At 32.2% G+C, this 18,695-nt stretch overlaps 1 protein-coding gene across 1 annotated transcript; it reads right to left on the bottom strand.

The window, feature by feature from the left end:
- Positions 1-37: 37 nt before the first annotated feature.
- LOC145286254 (small ribosomal subunit protein uS2m-like) lies at positions 38-17,205 on the bottom strand. The gene is made up of 3 exons (XM_080135076.1): positions 17,079-17,205; positions 4,376-4,480; positions 38-702 (listed from the first exon to the last, which is right to left on the bottom strand). The coding sequence occupies exons 1-3, from the start codon at positions 17,137-17,139 to the stop codon at positions 56-58; spliced, it is 813 nt and encodes a 270-aa protein (XP_079991202.1). The 5' UTR covers positions 17,140-17,205; the 3' UTR covers positions 38-55.
- Positions 17,206-18,695: the final 1,490 nt, after the last annotated feature.

The raw sequence follows: 18,695 nt of genomic DNA, 5'->3' as shown, positions 1-18,695 counted from the left end.
TACCCATTTCTACAACAAAATATTAAACAAAAAGATAAAAAAATTATAAATCTTTTTATTCCAAATTTTTTTCATCTCTCTTCCTTCTGTCTTTGCCCATCAAGATTGCCTTCTTGAAAAGATTCAGATAAAGTTTAATGGCAGCAGGAGAGTCGTCATTACCTGGGACAGGATAGGTAATAAGACGTGGGTCAGCGTTAGTGTCCACAATTCCCACAGTAGGGATACACATCTTTGCGGCGTCTCGCACGGCTGTATGTGATTCAAATACATTGTTTAATGTATTTATGAAGATGATGAGATCTGGAAGTCTTGTGATTGATCCAAACATGATCTTTGGATTTGTGAAGACTCCACCGGCCCAATAACGGCAATTAGAATATTCACCACACTCCTTGGCAGTTTTCTCAATGTGTATCATCATCTGTCTGTTTCTGCTGATGAACAGGATGACACCTCGACGATATGCAATGTGAGCCGTAACGTTGAGAGCATCCTGTAATAATGGAAGTGTCTGGTCCAGATCGAGGATGTCTATATCAAGGCGATTGCCATAAATGTAAGGAACCATATAAGGGTTGCGGACACCCTTCTTATGACCCAGATGAACCCGGTTTTGAAAAAGCTCCGACAGCGAGGTTAAATTTCGCACATTGAAATAATCGTGGTGGGCTAAGCTGGCTTTCTCGATATCCACTGGTTCTGAAATTAAAATTTTAAAGAATATTTACTTATCAAAAAAAAAAAAAAAAATTGACAATTAGAAATGAAATAAATGAGATAATTAGGTTCCTACTCAACATCAAAATAGTATAGCCCAAACTCTTAATTAGATTCAGCTCTAACTTAAGTTTCTAATTTATTAATTAAATTCTGACTTTTGTGGGTTTTTTTTACTTCTGTAACTGACACATTTTAGTGAAATAAAATGTAAAATAAAATCCATCAAAATGCATTGTCCTTTATAACTAAAAAGAATTCTAACAATTTTGTAAACTACTGGTGTTTATTCTGTCTCTTAGGTTGTCTGGAAAGCTTGTGTCGATTTTTTTTTTTTCTTTTTTCTTTTTTTTTTTTTAGTAGTTCATGTTTTTATGTCAAATGTTAACAGACATAGTATATTACATTTTCCGTTAGAGCATACTTCAAACTACTGACAAAAGAAAGTTATTTGTATTAATTTTGAATGGAAGATTGTAACAACAAAAAGAAATATACGGAGGTGAATTGCAAAGTTTAGCGCTGAAGATTTTATCCTTAATGGTGAAGAATGCTCAGTTACACTATCCTCTACAGATGACCATTAAATCGACATTACACAACACAAGAACTAGTGAAAAGGCTTAACATGTCAAAATCCACTATTCATGAACAATTAGGAAAACTTGGTGACAAATCAAGATAGCTCAAGATCCTAAAAAAAAGAAAGATAAGGCATCTAAAACAGATCTTCACTCTAAGAAATTTATGCTTTGTTTGATGGAATTAGGAATTCAGTACCATGTGTACTTCCTATCTGTTCAGCTGGAACTACATTAATAACTTGGATAAATATATTTCGCTAGCATGGGTGCTCGGGTGTTTGAAGGTGTGTGTTGAGCAAAAAAAAGTGGTAGTAGGAAAGCAAGCTTGAACCCGTACCGCGAAGGAGGAAAAAAATGTGACGTCTTTGTTACGACCACCGCCAAACCAGAAGTGGCCTATGTTTAAATTAAGGCTAGACAATCGAAAAGAGAGGATGACTTTCGAAAATATCAGTGAAAAAAGCGACCCCTCCCTGTAGAAAAGTGCCCAGTTGAGGGTGAAGAAATTAATGTTTTTAGCCAATTTTTCGGTATTTGTTGTCTGAAGGGTTGAACTTCAAAACGATACTGATCTTGTGAAAATCAGTCACCTCTGTCGAAATTATTAGGTAGACATGCAAACATACGTACATAGATTTATATATTTGTAGCTCAAATTTTTTACCCAAACCGATTAAAAAGCTTGCCCTATCTCTGAATACCCTTGATGTACAATTTCAAATCTTTAGTCCAGAAATTGTCTGAGTAGTATACTGCAGAGGTCAAATTTATTTTTTAACTATGACCCCTTAACATTTATTGTTTCGGGCTCAAATCAAGTTATTAAGTTAGATCCATGTCCAAGGAACCTATATCTAAAATTTCAAGTGTTTAGACCCAAAATTGGCGGAGGAGAACTTTGACCCCTTAACAGCCAAATTTCTGGCCGAAAACGGATTACAAAGATTTTCCCAAATCTCACTACCTTGTATATCAAATTTCGAGTCTGTAGACTTAAAATTGACAGAGTTATTGTGTAGGGAAATGTACACAGACAGAGACACACACACACGATTAATATTGATCTGGATATCAAAATGGAAGAGGGGAAAGAAATGTGGAAGAATTGTATCCTCTTAATGATTGCACCCTCCCCCCCCCCCCGTCCATGAGAACAGATGAAGGTGAGAGGGTAAAAGTTCTGTCCCTTTTTTCTATATATGACAAATAAAATTTTTCAATATTATTTTTTTTAACACAGATCAATATTTGCCTAATATGACTATTGAAACATTTTATAATGTAGTTTGTAGGAAAAAAAACTTATTGATCACAAAAGAATGAAAATTGTCTTTAGTTTTTATGCATTAGATAACTCACATAAAAATAAGATACACTTCTAATTTATTCATTTGATTAAGAAGAAAGAAAATGAAACAATTTTAATAGATATTATTTTTCTGTTGAAATGTGGCAAGCCGTTCAGAAAATCCTGCTAGCCACCGTTTGTCCATCATTGTGGTAGATAAGAAAATAAATGATAGTCTAAAGAATTTCAAGCTTAACGGAGTTATCTCCCTTCGATTAAAGTCCATCAAAGTCAATAGGTTGAGCTTTTTAAAATTTATACCATCTGCTTGAAATATGTAAAAAGTAAAAAAATAAGACTGAAAACCTTCATCGATAACTACAAAAAGGATTGATGTGCCACTTCCACACAACTGTTCAGATCTTGAGACATGAATTAACGGCTGACGGTGGTTTCAGCCAATAAATAATTTTTGTGGACAAAGGATTTAAAGTGCCAGGATGTTGGGAGTGATGCATTAAACAATTCTGATGATTACATAATCCAGTTGAATTTTGTCAACGGCAATAGACAATAAGCGATTACCAATGAAAGAACATATATAAGGTGAGGAAGAAACTGTTTTTTTTTTGTCCAGAATCAGCTCTATAAAAAAATGAAAAAACAAAATATATTCCAAAAATCACATAAATTGATCAACAAGTTTTATTTTCATAAAAAATCATTTTTAAGTGATTAATGGGAATTTGTAAGCATTACAACAAATCTAGTAAGTATGAATTATTTTTGAATTATCTCCAGTGTTTTTTGAGATTTCTTTCAAAATAGTGGATGAAACAGTCACTCCTCAGATACTCATAAAATTTGATTTTCTTTTTTAAAAATAAAACTACTTGATCAATTTATATGATTTTTGGAATAGGATGCACATCATACAGATTTTTCTTTATTTTTGTTTTTAATATAGGGATAATTCTGGACAAGCACTGAAACTGCAGCATGAAGAATAACATATTTGAAAAGAAAAAAAAAGGTGTTTACTGAGCATCTGTACAAGTTTGTGTGCAAGAAGTCTAAAACAGTGCAAACATATGAGAACTCAGATTAGAAGAAAGTATATTTGAATGGCAAACCTATTGAGGTCATCAAATGATATCATGGCGCACAGGGTGGAGGTGGTGCTGGTGTGATATCAAAAGTTAAAAATGAATGGAATAAGTTCAGGGAAGTTCTATCATTGTACCACTGTCGACCAAGGGAAGAGTATTAGGCATGTGTATGCAGTGTAACGATGTATGTAAGTGAAACTTGGCCATTGAGGGTTGAAGACATGCATTGCATGGAGAGAAATGATATAAGAATGATACAATGGATGTGTCATGTGACTTAAAACAAACATAGATTTGATAACCTTACAGGAATATCATATCCGGACAATATAGGAAGATGTGTGCAGAACAGGAGATTTCATTGGTTTGGTCACATAGAACGGATTAAAGCTCTTGGGTTAAAAGATGTAGAACAGTCGAGGTAGCAAGATCAGTTGGAGGAAAACATTGAAGGAAATGATAAAAATGAATTTGAGAGAAAGAGGGATAAATAAAAACTTGCCCAAAGATGAGTTTGTTTGGAAATCAATTTTTCTGTCCAACACACATCATCATGCAAAACATGTTAACTATGATGATGAAAATGGTAAGGCACTATCAGAGTGATTATAATGCAGCGACATTGATTCTTGTGCAGACGAAATGGAATGAATTTGATGAAATTGTTGTCTCACCTGCACGGTCTTCTTTTAGAGATGAAGGAATCACATTTGGGCTGGACAACGTCCGATGCGGGTGATATAAAAACTGGCCATGTGAAACTGAATTGGGTATACGACCTAAAAAGTAAACAAGTTATATTTAAAATATAAAAATCATCCGTTCTTAAGCAAAACAAAGAACTAATTTAAAGAAAAAAGAAAATCACTCTTGCTTAAAAGAAAAGCACAAATGTGTGGCCCAACCTACAATCAATCAATATTCTTAAAAGATAATTAAAACATTAAGCTGTAAACAATGAATTTTTTTTTATAGTAAAACAACTGTAAACAATGCATTTTTAATGATAAAACAACTGTAAACAATGCCTTTTTTAATGGTAAAACAACTTTAAACAATACATTTTTTAATGGTAAAACAATTGTAAACAATGCATTTTTTAATGGTAAAACAATTGTAAACAATGCATTTTTTAATGGTAAAACAATTGTAAACAATGCATTTTTTAATGGTAAAACAATTGTAAACAATGCATTTTTTAATGGTAAAACAACTAAACAATTTTTTTTTCATGGTAAAACAATTGTAAACAATGCATTTTTAATGATAAAACAACTAAACAATTTTTTTTCATGGTAAAACAACTGTAAACAATGCATTTTTAATGGTAAAACAACTGTAAACAATTTTTTTTCATGGTAAAACAACTGTAAACAATGCATTTTTAATGATAAAACAACTGTAAACAATGCCTTTTTTAATGGTAAAACAACTTTAAACAATACATTTTTTAATGGTAAAACAATTGTAAACAATGCATTTTTTAATGGTAAAACAATTGTAAACAATGCATTTTTTAATGGTAAAACAATTGTAAACAATGCATTTTTTAATGGTAAAACAATTGTAAACAATGCATTTTTTAATGGTAAAACAACTGTAAACAATTTTTTTTCATGGTATCTCTACAAAGTCACAATTCGCCCATGCATGAAGTATTGTTGCCACACCTGGGCTGATGCATCTACCACTAGTATCTACGTCTTAGACTGGGTCCTAAAACAAAAAAAAAGTCTCAAATCTAATAAGTCCCGCACTATCAGCCAAGCTCCAATCCCTGTTCCATCACTGCAATATTACATCCCTGTGCCGATTTTACAAGAATTAGAATACACCCTACTAAAGCCTGATTGTCACAGCTGGTGAATTTCAAAAATGCAATCCGACGTGAGGACACTTTAGAAGAACGATATGCAATAAAATTCTGTTTTAAATTTAGAAAAAATGCCACAGTAACATATGGAATGCTTCAGACTGCTTTTGAACTATCTTGCATGAATCAAGCATCAGTTTTTGAATGGCATAAGAGATTCAAGGAAGGCAGGGAGTCTGTGAGTGATGATTAGAAGTGTTGGAGGATTAAGGAAGTCAGAACACCAGAGTTGATTGGCCAAATAAAGAATTTCATGGATAAGGACCATCATGTGCCTATAGAGACAATAATTGCATTTTGATGTCAGTGTGAGAACTGTACACACAATTATTTGCGATGAACTGAAGATGTGAAGATTTACGCAAAGTCTCTCCCAAGGGTGCCCCATTCTTATCACAGACGATTTGACCAAGATGGACATCAAGACAGTTCCTCAACCTCCTTATAATCCAGATCTTGCTCCCTGTAATTTTTGGTTTTATCTTAAGCTTAAGCAAAACCTTAGAGGCTTTCGTTATGAGATAATTGAAGAGATAAAAGTGACTGTGATAAGGGTTATTGACATGCATCCACATGAGGACTTCCACGGGACCTTATAGAAGTTGTTGGAATGGTACAAGTGTATTGCAACCGAAGAAGATTACTTTGAAGGGGACTCGGGTTTCATGTGTGTTCTATCAAGAAAAGTGACCACACGAAAAAAAGTCTGGCAACTTATTTAAGGCATCTTGTGTTTCATCAGCAACTTTAGTTTTGTAAATTTTAGGGTTTTATGAACTTGCCATTGGTTAATTGTCTAATTCAACTTTAAGCCCCTTTTTTCTGTTAGAAATAATTCAGAAATAATATCCCCAGTGTTTTGCTTGATATTTTTAGCGATTTTATAATTTTTACAAATTTACTTTCAACTAAACACAAAACTTCGGAAGTGCAGAGTTATCCCCCCCCCTCCCTTTCCTTTACCAAATATGGTGGCATACACCTGAAGAAGGTCAGCAGTTATATTGACAGAAACATTGTGCAAATAACACTTGAGGATGTTGTAGTTTTCTTAAAGCATTGTGCACAATGTGTAAGGAGTTATGTGGCGATGCAGTTTGATAGAAAAACTGTTAGGTAAGAGCAAAGTAAAAAGAATAAATAACATTTAAATATTTCAATAATTTACCAATGTAATCTGGTATCGTATGGTTATGTTCTCTGAATTTTCAAGGTGTACCACATCTTCAGAAGGCAGAAAAAAAAATATGTATCACTACTCAGTAGAGATGTGTTTATGTACAGAACCAAAGTAGTACGATCGCAGAAAAGTAGATTCACAGAGGTTCTTACATCATTTTGAAAGGTTGACATTTATTTTTGTTATTAAATCTATACTCCTATAACTTCGTTTTTCTTTTGTGTGTATTGATATTCATATTAAAAATATTTTTTTTCTATTTATTTAAAAAGGAAATACAACTCTGTTATATATGGGCCATGGAATTACATTCATCTGCAAAAGATCTATCTAATTCACATATTCTTTTAAACATTCATTTTAATTAATTCCCTATTATTTTTTTTTGTTTTCTTATGGGATGAACATCTTTAGTTAACTATTGCGTGTAATTATATTCATGCAAATATTTGATTTTATACTTGCATAATATTTGATTTATGATTTTACACTTGCATAATATTTGCATAAAAAGGTTAGTAAACACAAACCTCTTTCTATATATATATATATATATATATATATATATATATATATATATTTATGTATGCGTATATATAATTTTCAAAAACATTTTTCCTACCAAATTCTTCTGTCCGTTTTTGGTCTATAGGGTATTCAAACACATGCAAAACTTTATCTTTGCATTTTAGCTGGGGGAAAATCGGTGCAAAAGTGTGAAAATTAAAGAAATGAAATTTACCAGGTGAAGGTTGAACAACGGCATTACGAATATGCATGTTTAATGTAATAGCTATTGGTTCATATTTTCATTTTTAGCTTTGCAGCAAACATGTCTTCATAGCTCAGGCATTAATGACAAAGGAAAAAGTAAATCGTAAGCTAAAAGTTTTGGTTTCGATTCTCGGTGGTGGCACATGAGTCATTTTTTTTTTTTTTTTTAAACTTTTTAAAATCATTATTATATATTGGATCCAATATAATATAATAATAAATACGAAATCTGCATTTATCAAAATATTATATTTAAATGTATTTTATGACCAAGCAATGCCAGTCAACCTGCTAATTATTGTTATAATTATTAACCAGTGATGTGAAAAGCATTGTTAAATGAAAATTTAAAATTTAAGTTTAGTAAGCCGAATTCAACGCAGATTTAAAAAAAAAGAAACAAACAAAGTACTTTCGGACATAATCTCGTCAACATCAGGATAGACAGTTGTTTTTTTTTTTTTAAATCTTATTAATCCCTCATGGCATGTTGTCACTTAGACAAAAAACAAAAAAATTTCATTCGATATTCTAAACTTACATTTTTAATTTTAATTTAACAACGCTTTTCATGGAGAGAACATATGCTAATATAACCCTTGCGCGCGACTATGCGTATCTCCTAACCTGGACATTTGTAAATCGCTGTTGAGAACACCGAATGGACTTGTTTTTTCTAAATGACAACATGCCACGAAGGATTAATAAGATTTAAAAAAAAAAAACTGTGTCATTCGAATTTTGAATGTGCTTAATTTTTCATCTTTTGTGTTTTGAAGTGTGAAATTCGTTGAATATGTTGATAATTATTTTTCAGATTAGCAAAAAAAAATAAATTATATATAAAAATATATTTTCATTTACGAAAAACACTACTTTTAAATCTTTGAAAAATAAATTAATAATTTTCTTTTTGTGAGTCCAATATTGTTAATATATCAAGAAATGCTGTGAAGAATCGATAAGTAATTGCACATTTTGCTAAAAATACGATAATTTTTTTCATGAATTTGCCGTTACGTGATATTACCTCAGCTATGGTAGACCATAAAGCCTACAAACAGTTGTTTATATTACAAACAGTTGTTACCGCCCCCTTTTCCAAAATTATGTCAAATTCTAATGAAAGTCTTTTTCACAAATTATGTGATAAAAAATTGAGGAAAAACCAATTTTATGTGGTTTATGGAACAAGTATATTGTTAACAGGTTACAAAAAGGGAAAATGATTGTAATCATGAAATTAAAAATACATTCAATTATAATTTAATTCAATTATTAAAAAAAGGGTATTTGCCTGTTTGGTTACATTAAAGAATATTTTAAGGGAGGAGTGACCACAAATGAAATGAAGAAGGGGGGGGGGGGGTATGTCATCCATCATTGTCGATGAAGACCACAAAAACCACTGATTTTGGGGCTAAGATCAGAGTGTACTATCTGTTCTGATGCTACACTTAACCTATCATTTCCTCGGTCAATGAAGGAGAAATCTTTCTAGACTGGGGCAATTTTTATTTTCGTTCTTATCCAGAGTGCCCCATTTTTTTAGGGAGCCTGATTTTCTCCACATTAAAAACCGATCTTCTAACTCTGCTCTCCTGGGGAGGAAAATAAATAGGAATATCACTGGTTTGTCAATTATCTGATGATGCTGTGACTTGTGCTTGACAGTTTAAAGTGTGGGGAACTTGCATCTACCTCACTCTCTCATCCAGAAATACTCAGTCCTGATGGCAAGACTGGGTCAAGACAACCAAGCGTGATACTAGATGCAAGAGTTGTCTCCAACACATACGGTGCCTAGCATTCCCAAAATGGTGATCCGTCTGGTACTGGGCATCATTGCTTAACTTCAGGTGTTATGCAGGCAACAAATATATATATGTATTGCTTATGAAAAAAAAATTAAACCCATAAAAAGTTGATTCTTCACTTAATCATCAAAACAAACGATAAAAATACATGGAAATTTACAAGACTAAATGAACTTCAAGTCATTAAAAGCTACTATGGTTTCTTTCAAACTATCATTAATTTTTGGATTTTATTCATTTTGCCATGCGAAAGGTACATATTGAGATAAAAGATGGAATTATTTGAAATTCAGGTATTTATGTTATAATATTATTGTATATTCTTATAGCAAATCATCCTAAACCTTATTTAGACAGAAAAAAGAATAATTAACTGATTCAAAACCCTGTTTAAAAAATATTTCGATACAAAATGGCAGTGAATTAAATTTTTTTTTTTTGAAAATTTAAAATTCTATTAAAAATAAGTACAAAAAGTTTTATATTATTCTGCTTTACATATAAAATTCATGCTTTCATCTTTCTTGAAAAAAGTTACTCAAGAATAATAGATTTTAATTTGTTTTAAATAAAAGCAACAACTTGGTTTCTGGTCCCCCAACAAAAGGAGGGTGGACCCGTAAATTGTCTGTTTGTCCGTCCGCACTTTTCTCGATAACTAGGCCATGAAATTTTTTTCGAATTTTGCACAAGCTATGGAGACATGATATGAGTAAAAATGTAACAGAACAGATTTTCCAGGAAAACTCCGGTTGCCCCCCCCCCCCCCCCCCCCCCCCCGAGGTGCCTTTCAGGTTGAAATGGCTAAAATTGACACTTTTGTGCTTATTAAAAAAAAAAAATTGATGCCTTGGATTTTATAAAACTTTCTGAAAAGTTGTTTCTAACTGCTGATTTCTATATAATTTTGTTTGTCTATACTTTGCGATAACTCTTGGGTGTGCCTCAGGAGCTGTTGCTAATAAAAACACTCCATTTTTGAGACTATTTTACAATATTTGTCAAAATTTTCTGTGTATGCCTATTTAGCAGTTTTGCATGGTGCTGAGCTCAAATTTAAATATGTTAAGGCCTTGGGGACTTTTTGGGCTAAATGGTGAGGGGGCAAATAATGGACTTTTTTTGCATGGTGCAGAACTCCAATTTACATATATTAAGGCCTAAAACTGCACCGTTTATTCATTTTCACCAGGATTTGATATTCCCTGGGGACTTTTGGGTTAAGCGGGGGCGGGGGAGGGGCGAATGCTGAACTTAGTCATTTCTTTTTTATGCCTCATTCACTGTGCACTCATGGGGGACCATACATGCTTCACTTGTTTAGTTTATATATATATATAATTTTTTTTATATATAAAGATAATTTTATGTATATAAGAAGAAATTTAAGTTTATAGAAGGCAGAACAATGTAAAGGCGTGACAGATAGACTTAAGCTGACACAACTTAAGATATAATGGTGGAACCAGCTATGCAGTTTCACTTTTATTGATCCAATTCACGTGCATATGTATATAATATACACACACACGTGTATTTTTATACAATATTTTACATGTAGGATGTTCTTACTTGTGTCAGGCAGTCAGGTGGTGTGTTTGTGAGATGTCTATATTTTGAGATGTCTACCCTTATCAGAAATTGCAGGACTTGAAATGCAAACTTTCATTGGTTGATAAGAATTTGATGTTTTATTGTAGCCTTTTGATTGGTTGATTTAAATTTGAATCCCCCGCACATGGGATATTCAAACCAAAAACTTTAGTTTGTGTATACATTTTTTACAGGATGGATGGGGGTTTTACATATTTCCTTCTTACATTCATGGACTCTTTAATTTAAGGACAGTAGGAGCTCTCTCTTCTCTCCTTAGTGAGACTATTTTATGTAACTAATTAGGTTTCTTTCCTTGACGTAAGATCGTCTCCTTTAACTCAGCTGAAAATGTATGTTCATATTGAAATTAACTGTTCGGTGGAACCAACCACCTACTTTCTATTGGAATCATAATTAAATGGATCCATTTGCCAAGAACATTCAAACTCTATTCAATAGAGAATTAACTAATGCTTCTTACAAAGCATCATCTACCAGACCTAGCTGAGATGCAAAATGACGCAATGATTTTGCAACCCAGAAAGACGACTGGTTTTTGTCATACCAGGTAAGTTTGCCTTTCATTAGTTGTGTCAATTTCTTTCTGCCAAATTCTAAATTATATGAGATTAAATTTCTCACACCCTTCGTCTGACTTTCAGATGTACATGGTGGGTTTTATTGCAGACTAGCCTGGGTGCCCGGGTGTTTGGAGGTGTGTGTTGAGCAAAAAAAAAAAAAAGTGGTAGTAGGCAGGCTCAAGCCTGTACCACGAAGGAGGAAAAGAATGTGATAAAAAAAGTGGCGAAGGTTTAAATTAAGGCTAGTCAATCGAAAAGAGGGGATGACTTTTGAAACTATTGGCGAAAAAAGCGACCCATTCCCTGTAAAAAAGTGCCCAGTTGAGGATAAAGGAATTAATATTTTTAGCTAATTTTTCGATATTTGTCATCCAAAGGGTTGAGCTTCAAAATGATATCGATCTTGTGAAAATCCGTCGCCTCTGTTGAAAGTTTTAGGCAGACATACAAACATACATTTAAACAGACATGTGAGATTTATATTATAGACTAGCCTGGCTGCCCGGCGTTGTCCGGGTGTTTAGAGGTGTGTGCTGAGCAAAAAAATAAAAATAAAAAGTGGTAGTAGGCAGGCAGACTCGAATCTGTACCATGAAGGAGGAAAATAACGTGAAAAAAAATGTGACGTCTTTGCTGTTGCATCCATCACCAAACCGGAAATGGCTAGTGAATCGAAAAGAGTGGATGACTAGGTGTGTCAGAATTTTGAAGGAATTTTTGACACACTTAACACAAAACTGCAAATAAAATATACAAAAATCGTAATTTCTCTTTTTAAAGTGGTTTGTTTAATTTCTTTATGGAATATACTTCCAAAATAAACTATTGAAGTCTTTTGAAAAATAATAAAAATATTTTTTATTTTTTAAAAACCAGTGTTTACAAAGTGCCTGTGCGCGCTCATGCAGCCATTTTTTCTACGTAATGAAATGAATTGAATTTTACGAGTTTCAATTTTTTCAATTTAAAAATCTATCCAAATTTTTCTATTAGTTCAATTTTTAAGATATTTTATGCTCTTTCCAATAAACCGAATATAATATTCTAGATGTTTTTTTTTTTAAATTCACCCCCACCCCATTTGGAAATGTCTATAAAAATGAACATAATTTTCTCACCTCAGATTTATATATCACAAATTGAAGATAAAAGATCAATAAATAAAATAATCTAATTTAAAACAAAAAAAAAAAAAAATAGTCTTGTGCAAATTTACCTGTAAAGTCAAAAGTTTAAAACCTTTTTTTTTTTTTAAAACAGGTTGATTTTTTTTAAGTGGAACCTCATATTTTGAAAATATTGTCTAGTAAATATTAAGCACTTACTATAATTTTTTCTATTTCATTCAATTTTGTTTTATTTTAGATATTTAAAAAAAGAAATTCATTCCATAAAGAAGAAATAAAATATTTTAAATTAAAAACTCATGCTTTCACAAGAAACACTCGTCTAGCTGTAAACACTATCAATAATTTCCCCCACTCTTTATCTGTGCCTAAACCTAAACGTAGATTCCATGAACAAAGCTTCTTTCTTAGAACTGCACGCCTGTGGAATTGTCTTCCGTTTTCCTGCTTTCCGGCTGACTACAATATGGATGTGTTCAAGTCTAAAGTGCCGTTCCATATAAGTTATTAAATTTGCCAAATTTTCATTACTAATGATTACTATATTGACCAATTTCTACTGTGCACTCTTTAACCCTTATCCTTGAGTGGCCTCTGGGCCTTGATAATGTGGTGATGCCTTTGTAAAAAAAAAAAAAATGTATTTCTTTAAGAGAATAAAAAAAAAAAAAAAAAAAAATGGAAATTTGTTGAGGGGTTTGTTTATAAAAGTAAACTTACTTATGAGTGAATGTGATCATTTTTCAAGTACGGTGACACATATTGACTAACTTTTGTTGACAGCAAACACATGTCAGAAATAGAAAGGGGAGATTAATTATGGTGCTTTTAGGCAACCATAGTTCTCAACTGGAAGAAAGGGAGACTGTGACCATCTGATATGACAATTTAAAGTCGCTGTATTTTTGAATACTTGCTTAAAAATTATTTTATTTAAAAAGTACATGGAACATGAAATATAAATATGGATAAATTCTTAACAATGAAGAATGAAAGTACCCATTGATTAGTATTTTTTATAGGTAAGTGATTTGTTGGAATTTATATATATTTATTATATTCGAAGTTAAAATTCATTGATTTTCTTGAAATCTTTTTTAAAGAAAACCGATTGAAAAAAACATTGTATATTTTGCTATTAAACCTGTTATTTTAAAATTTGGTCTTTGCTCCTTTTATTGAAAAAAAATTAGGGTTTAGATTACATTTCTCAAGTAGTTATAAGCTTCAAAAGATAGTAAGTCTAATTATTCAAGTTTTTATCATGCATTTTTAATAGCGACTTCTGACACTGCTAGTAGATGACTTTCGAAAATATTGGTGAAAAAAGCGACCCCTCTTTGTAGAAAAGTGCCGAGTTGAGGGTGAAGGAACTAATGTTTTTAGCCAATTTTTTGATATTTGTTATCCGAAATGTCGAGCTTCAAAACAATACCAATGTCGCGCAAATCCATCACCTCTGTGAAAAGTTTTAAGCATACATACAAACATACATACATACATACATTTGAACAGACATGTGAGATTTATATTATAGATGATGCGAGTTCACAGATATTGGAAATTAATTTATCTGTTTCAGATAAATAATTAAATAAATTTAAATAAATGAATAAAGGCTAGTTAATAACACAACAATAAATAATTAAGGTTAAATATTAATAAAAAAAAACAAAAAAAAAACTAAATAATATTGAATACCCCTCTGATATTAATAAATTATGTACACTAGGGACTGCCAAAAGTCACCACAGAATTACCCCGACCTATATGTAAAACGATGTAACTTTATTATAAATTAATACTAATATAACTTTTGTACCATTTAAAAGAAGAAGGGCAAAATAAACCAGTAATAATTAAAAAAAATTTTTTTCATCGAACGAAAATAATGAAATTGCGAGACGAAAATCGTGTTTACATATTTGGCGCTTTAAAATAACGTTCCCATGTAGTAGACATTCCGAACGTGAAAACATACCCGTGTTTAATAAATCTAGCAAAAATCAACTAATGGTCAGATTTTCGTGAAATTTTCCATACTTATCCATTTTAGAATGAAATTACATATAAAATGCAGTTTTCATAAAATATATGAGGGGAAATATTTTTTTAGTGCGTGTTCCCCCCCCTCCTATATTTATTTTTTCGAAATTCGAACAAAATACATTTAAATCTATCGAAATTTCTATTTATTATGAAACATAAGAGTTCAAATAAGTAAAAAATATATATTTTTTTAAATTTAAATACACATATTGAACAAAAATTTACCTTGAAGTTGCAATTAAAAAATTGATAAACTTAATATTGTTTTTTTTTTAAATAGCGTTTTTTCGAATTAATATATACTATAATCAGTTGAATTGCCAAGAAAAAGAAACTTCGTAAACATTAATTAATTTTTAAAAGATTAAAACGATTAAAATTCCATTATTTCAAAATGTTCCGTTACAACATAGATTTTTAATTGTTTAAATTTTTTTTTTTAAATTAAGTTTTAATATAAACATGACTCTTGTCAGCTATTTTATCGCCAGATTAAAACCAATTTGAAAATATTATTGCACAATATTAAGCATTTTGTAGCCTCCCCCCCCCAATATTTTGTTTGTCTCTTTTTACCGAACAAAATATGGAAGCCCGTAGGTAACCAAAAGAACATTCAGTAAAACTGTATTTCATATTTAATATACAAATGTTTATAATATTTTTAATCATTAAACTGTGTAAATCTTAAAACCTAACAAAATTATAACAAAGATTAATTATTAATTGAAGTTTGAAGAAGATAAACAAAGGTTTTAAAAAATCATTAAGTCGTTTCTGCGTTTCCATAGTTCGTATAGTACACACAAATCTGACTTCACGGAAACATGCGGTCCAATCTTCACAATGGTTTGTCAATCCTTAATGTACACATTAAACAAAGCTTCAAGCAAACTATAATTTTATGAGTTTAACCCTAAAACATGTTACTTACTTTTCATTAAATTCAGCAATTTTTTATATTTTATTGATTCGAAAAAGTTGTCAAAAAACAAATATATAACAAATGAATGTTATCAATGGCAAGATACGTTACTTTTCTATGTAACTGGATATATTTTTCGTGTTTTTATTCAATGTAACATGTTTATTCAGCTCGAAAACCATACAGTGTTTACCGATGTAATGGAAAATTCAAGATGGAGTCTGACTCCCTCTTTAACACGGTAAGTTTGGGAAAAGGTGTTATAAATAAAAAACTAGAAAAAATATTATTAAAAACCCGCCGAATATATGCCACTGCCACGGTAACATATATTGAGCGAGTTTTTAACAGTATTTTATCCATTTTTTTTTATTTATAACACCTTTTCTCAAACTTACCGTGTTAAAGAGGGAGTCAGACGCCATCTTGAATTTTCCAATACATCGGTAAACACTGTATGGGTTTCGAGCTGAATAAACATGTTACATTGAATAAAAACACGAAAAATATATCCAGTTTGGCAGAAAAGTAACTTATCTTGCCTTTGATAACATTTATTTGTTATATATTTGTTTTTTGACAACTTTTTCGAATCTATGTGTACAGTAATACAAACCCAAGATCTTAATATCAGAAAAACTACTTGTCGGCGACAATTTTATAAATGTGATATTCGTTTAAAACAGACTCGAACACCTGTAAAAATCAATTTTTGAAAGGTGAGTGTTTAATTGGTACACATCGACATTTTCACCATTTACGATATCTGGTTGTTTATTAAATTGTTAGCTGAAAAGTACGGAATAGTTAACAAAGTCCCAGACTCTACGGGAAGAATGGGGTTCTAAATTATTTGGGCACTAGTGCAAAATTGATCCGTGCTGAAATAACGTAATTATTTAGAAAGCCATTCTTAATAGGGAGAGGGGAGGGTGTTTTGTACCTATTCTATACTTTTACCTTACAATTGAATAAAAAAAAAATAGCATAAAACTTTGATTAAACTTGGAAATACGATTTAAAAACAGCGCGGATCAGTAAGTGCACTAGCACCAACATTTGTTATTGCTTCAGCACCACCATTTCAAGCGTGTTTTTTTTCTTTTTTTTCAGCTTTCTCGATTCGAAATGGTTTCTCATTGAATATTTAAAAAAAAAAAATCGGTAAAAAAGAATATTTTAACGCGCCACTATTGTACTAAAGAACCGCTTTCATTTCTTGCTTAAAAATATAAAGAAATACTGACTTTGTTTTTAATTGAACGAAATTAAATCAGAATTTCGTTATGACCTTCACACGATTCATTCAAACACCCAAAACAAAATGTCTGTTTTTGAAGTTTATAAGTGAAACATTTCACCAGTTTAAAACAATCCAAGCATTAACGAAACCTAAATACTTCACATAAACTTAACGATCTTTTTATATATAAAAACAACACAAAAACTACTCACTATTAAGTAAACGAGAAGAAATCCGTTTCAAGTAAAGCACGTTTCTCAAGCCCGTCGCCATTTTGTTGCTCTAAACCGGAAAGCTTCACACGAGTTCTCTCCCTTGGATCGCACAATTGGTTCAAAAAGTAATGTCGATTTTTTTATTTTTTATTTTTTTTCATTACATTTTCACCCCAAACAAGGCACATTGCCACTTTGATGTAGGGGGCTACTATTAGGGGCATAAGCTACAGGGGTACTATGTGGGGAGTTGGGCAGTAGACGTTGGTTCACGTTACACTTGAACTTCTGCATGTCAGTACAGTTGGGGAAGCAGGAATCCAGAAGGGAATTCCAAAGTCTAGCAGTTCTGGGAAGAAACTACTGGAGTAGAAGGCTCTCTTACATCTAGGGATCTCTACTGTGAAAGGGTCGAATGTTACTACTTGTCGGGTTTGTCGGGAGTATTTACGTAGAGGGGGTACAAGTGCTTGCAGTTCATCAGAGCATTTACCGTTAAAGTACTTGTAGAACAGGCAGAGGGATGCTACAGTTCGTCAAGGGGACAGAGGCTGAAGCTTGGATGACAGTTCAGGACCTATCAGGTTGGCGACTCTCTTTTGAACCTTGTCTAAGAGTGAGAGACTAGTAGCAGATGCACTGGCCCAAATATGACAACAATACTCCATACATGGGCGAATGGTGGCCTTATAGAGGTACAGGATACTTTTGGGTGTTAGTAGCTGAAGAAAGAAAGAACCTACCTTTTTCGCAACTGTCCTGGCAATGCTCTCAATGTAATTGTTCCAACTCATGTTTCCTGTGAATGTTAGGCCAAGGAGTTTAAAAGATGTACTTTCAGATAAGAGTCTTTGGCCATTGCTATTGATGGTAGAGAAGGTTTCTTGTAGTTGTTGAAGGAATCAAGTTAAGTCTTGGCAGCATTGAATATGAGCATCCATTTTTGTCCCCATTCCACTACAGATTGGAGGTTATCTAGTGCCATTTCTTTAGATATGTGTTCATTTGTTTTCCTGTCGTGTCTGTTATAGAGCGTGGTGTCATCAGCATATATACCCATCTCACAGACAATTTTATCAGGGAGGTCATTTATGAATATTAGGAATAATAGAGGTCCAAGGATAGACCCCTGAGGCACTCTCGCATTGATATCATATTGTTTAGATGTACGACCATCGAGGACAACCTGGATTTTTCTCTTATTTAAGAAGGATTTAATTATGTTAAGTATTCTTCCAGTGATACCGTATGATCTGATTTTCATGAGAAGACTTTCATGCCATACCCTGTCAAAAGCCTTAGATATATCTAGAGCTACTGCTCTACTCTCCCCTGCTTTGTCAAGTGAATGGTATATACGCTCGGAGATTACAGTTAGGATATCTGCTGTGGAACGAGCTTGCTTAAATCCATATTGTTGGTCGGTCAGAAGTTTACCATCTGTAATTATTGGTTAATTATGGACTCAAATATTTTGGCAAAAAGTGGGAGGAGGCTAATGGAGCAGTAATTTACTGGGTCAGTTCTTTTGCCAAAATTCTTGAAAGCTGGTACCACAGAAGCAGTTTTCCAGCAGGCAGGAAAGCAAGATTCATTAAGGCATTTGTTGTAAAG

This window comes from Euprymna scolopes, chromosome 10 (assembly GCF_053919585.1).
Source record: "Euprymna scolopes isolate OS-2025 chromosome 10, ASM5391958v1, whole genome shotgun sequence".
Lineage (NCBI taxonomy): Eukaryota > Metazoa > Mollusca > Cephalopoda > Sepiida > Sepiolidae > Euprymna > Euprymna scolopes.
The sequence above is the reverse complement of the archived record's forward strand: the minus strand, read 5'-3'. Positions and strand labels throughout refer to the sequence as shown.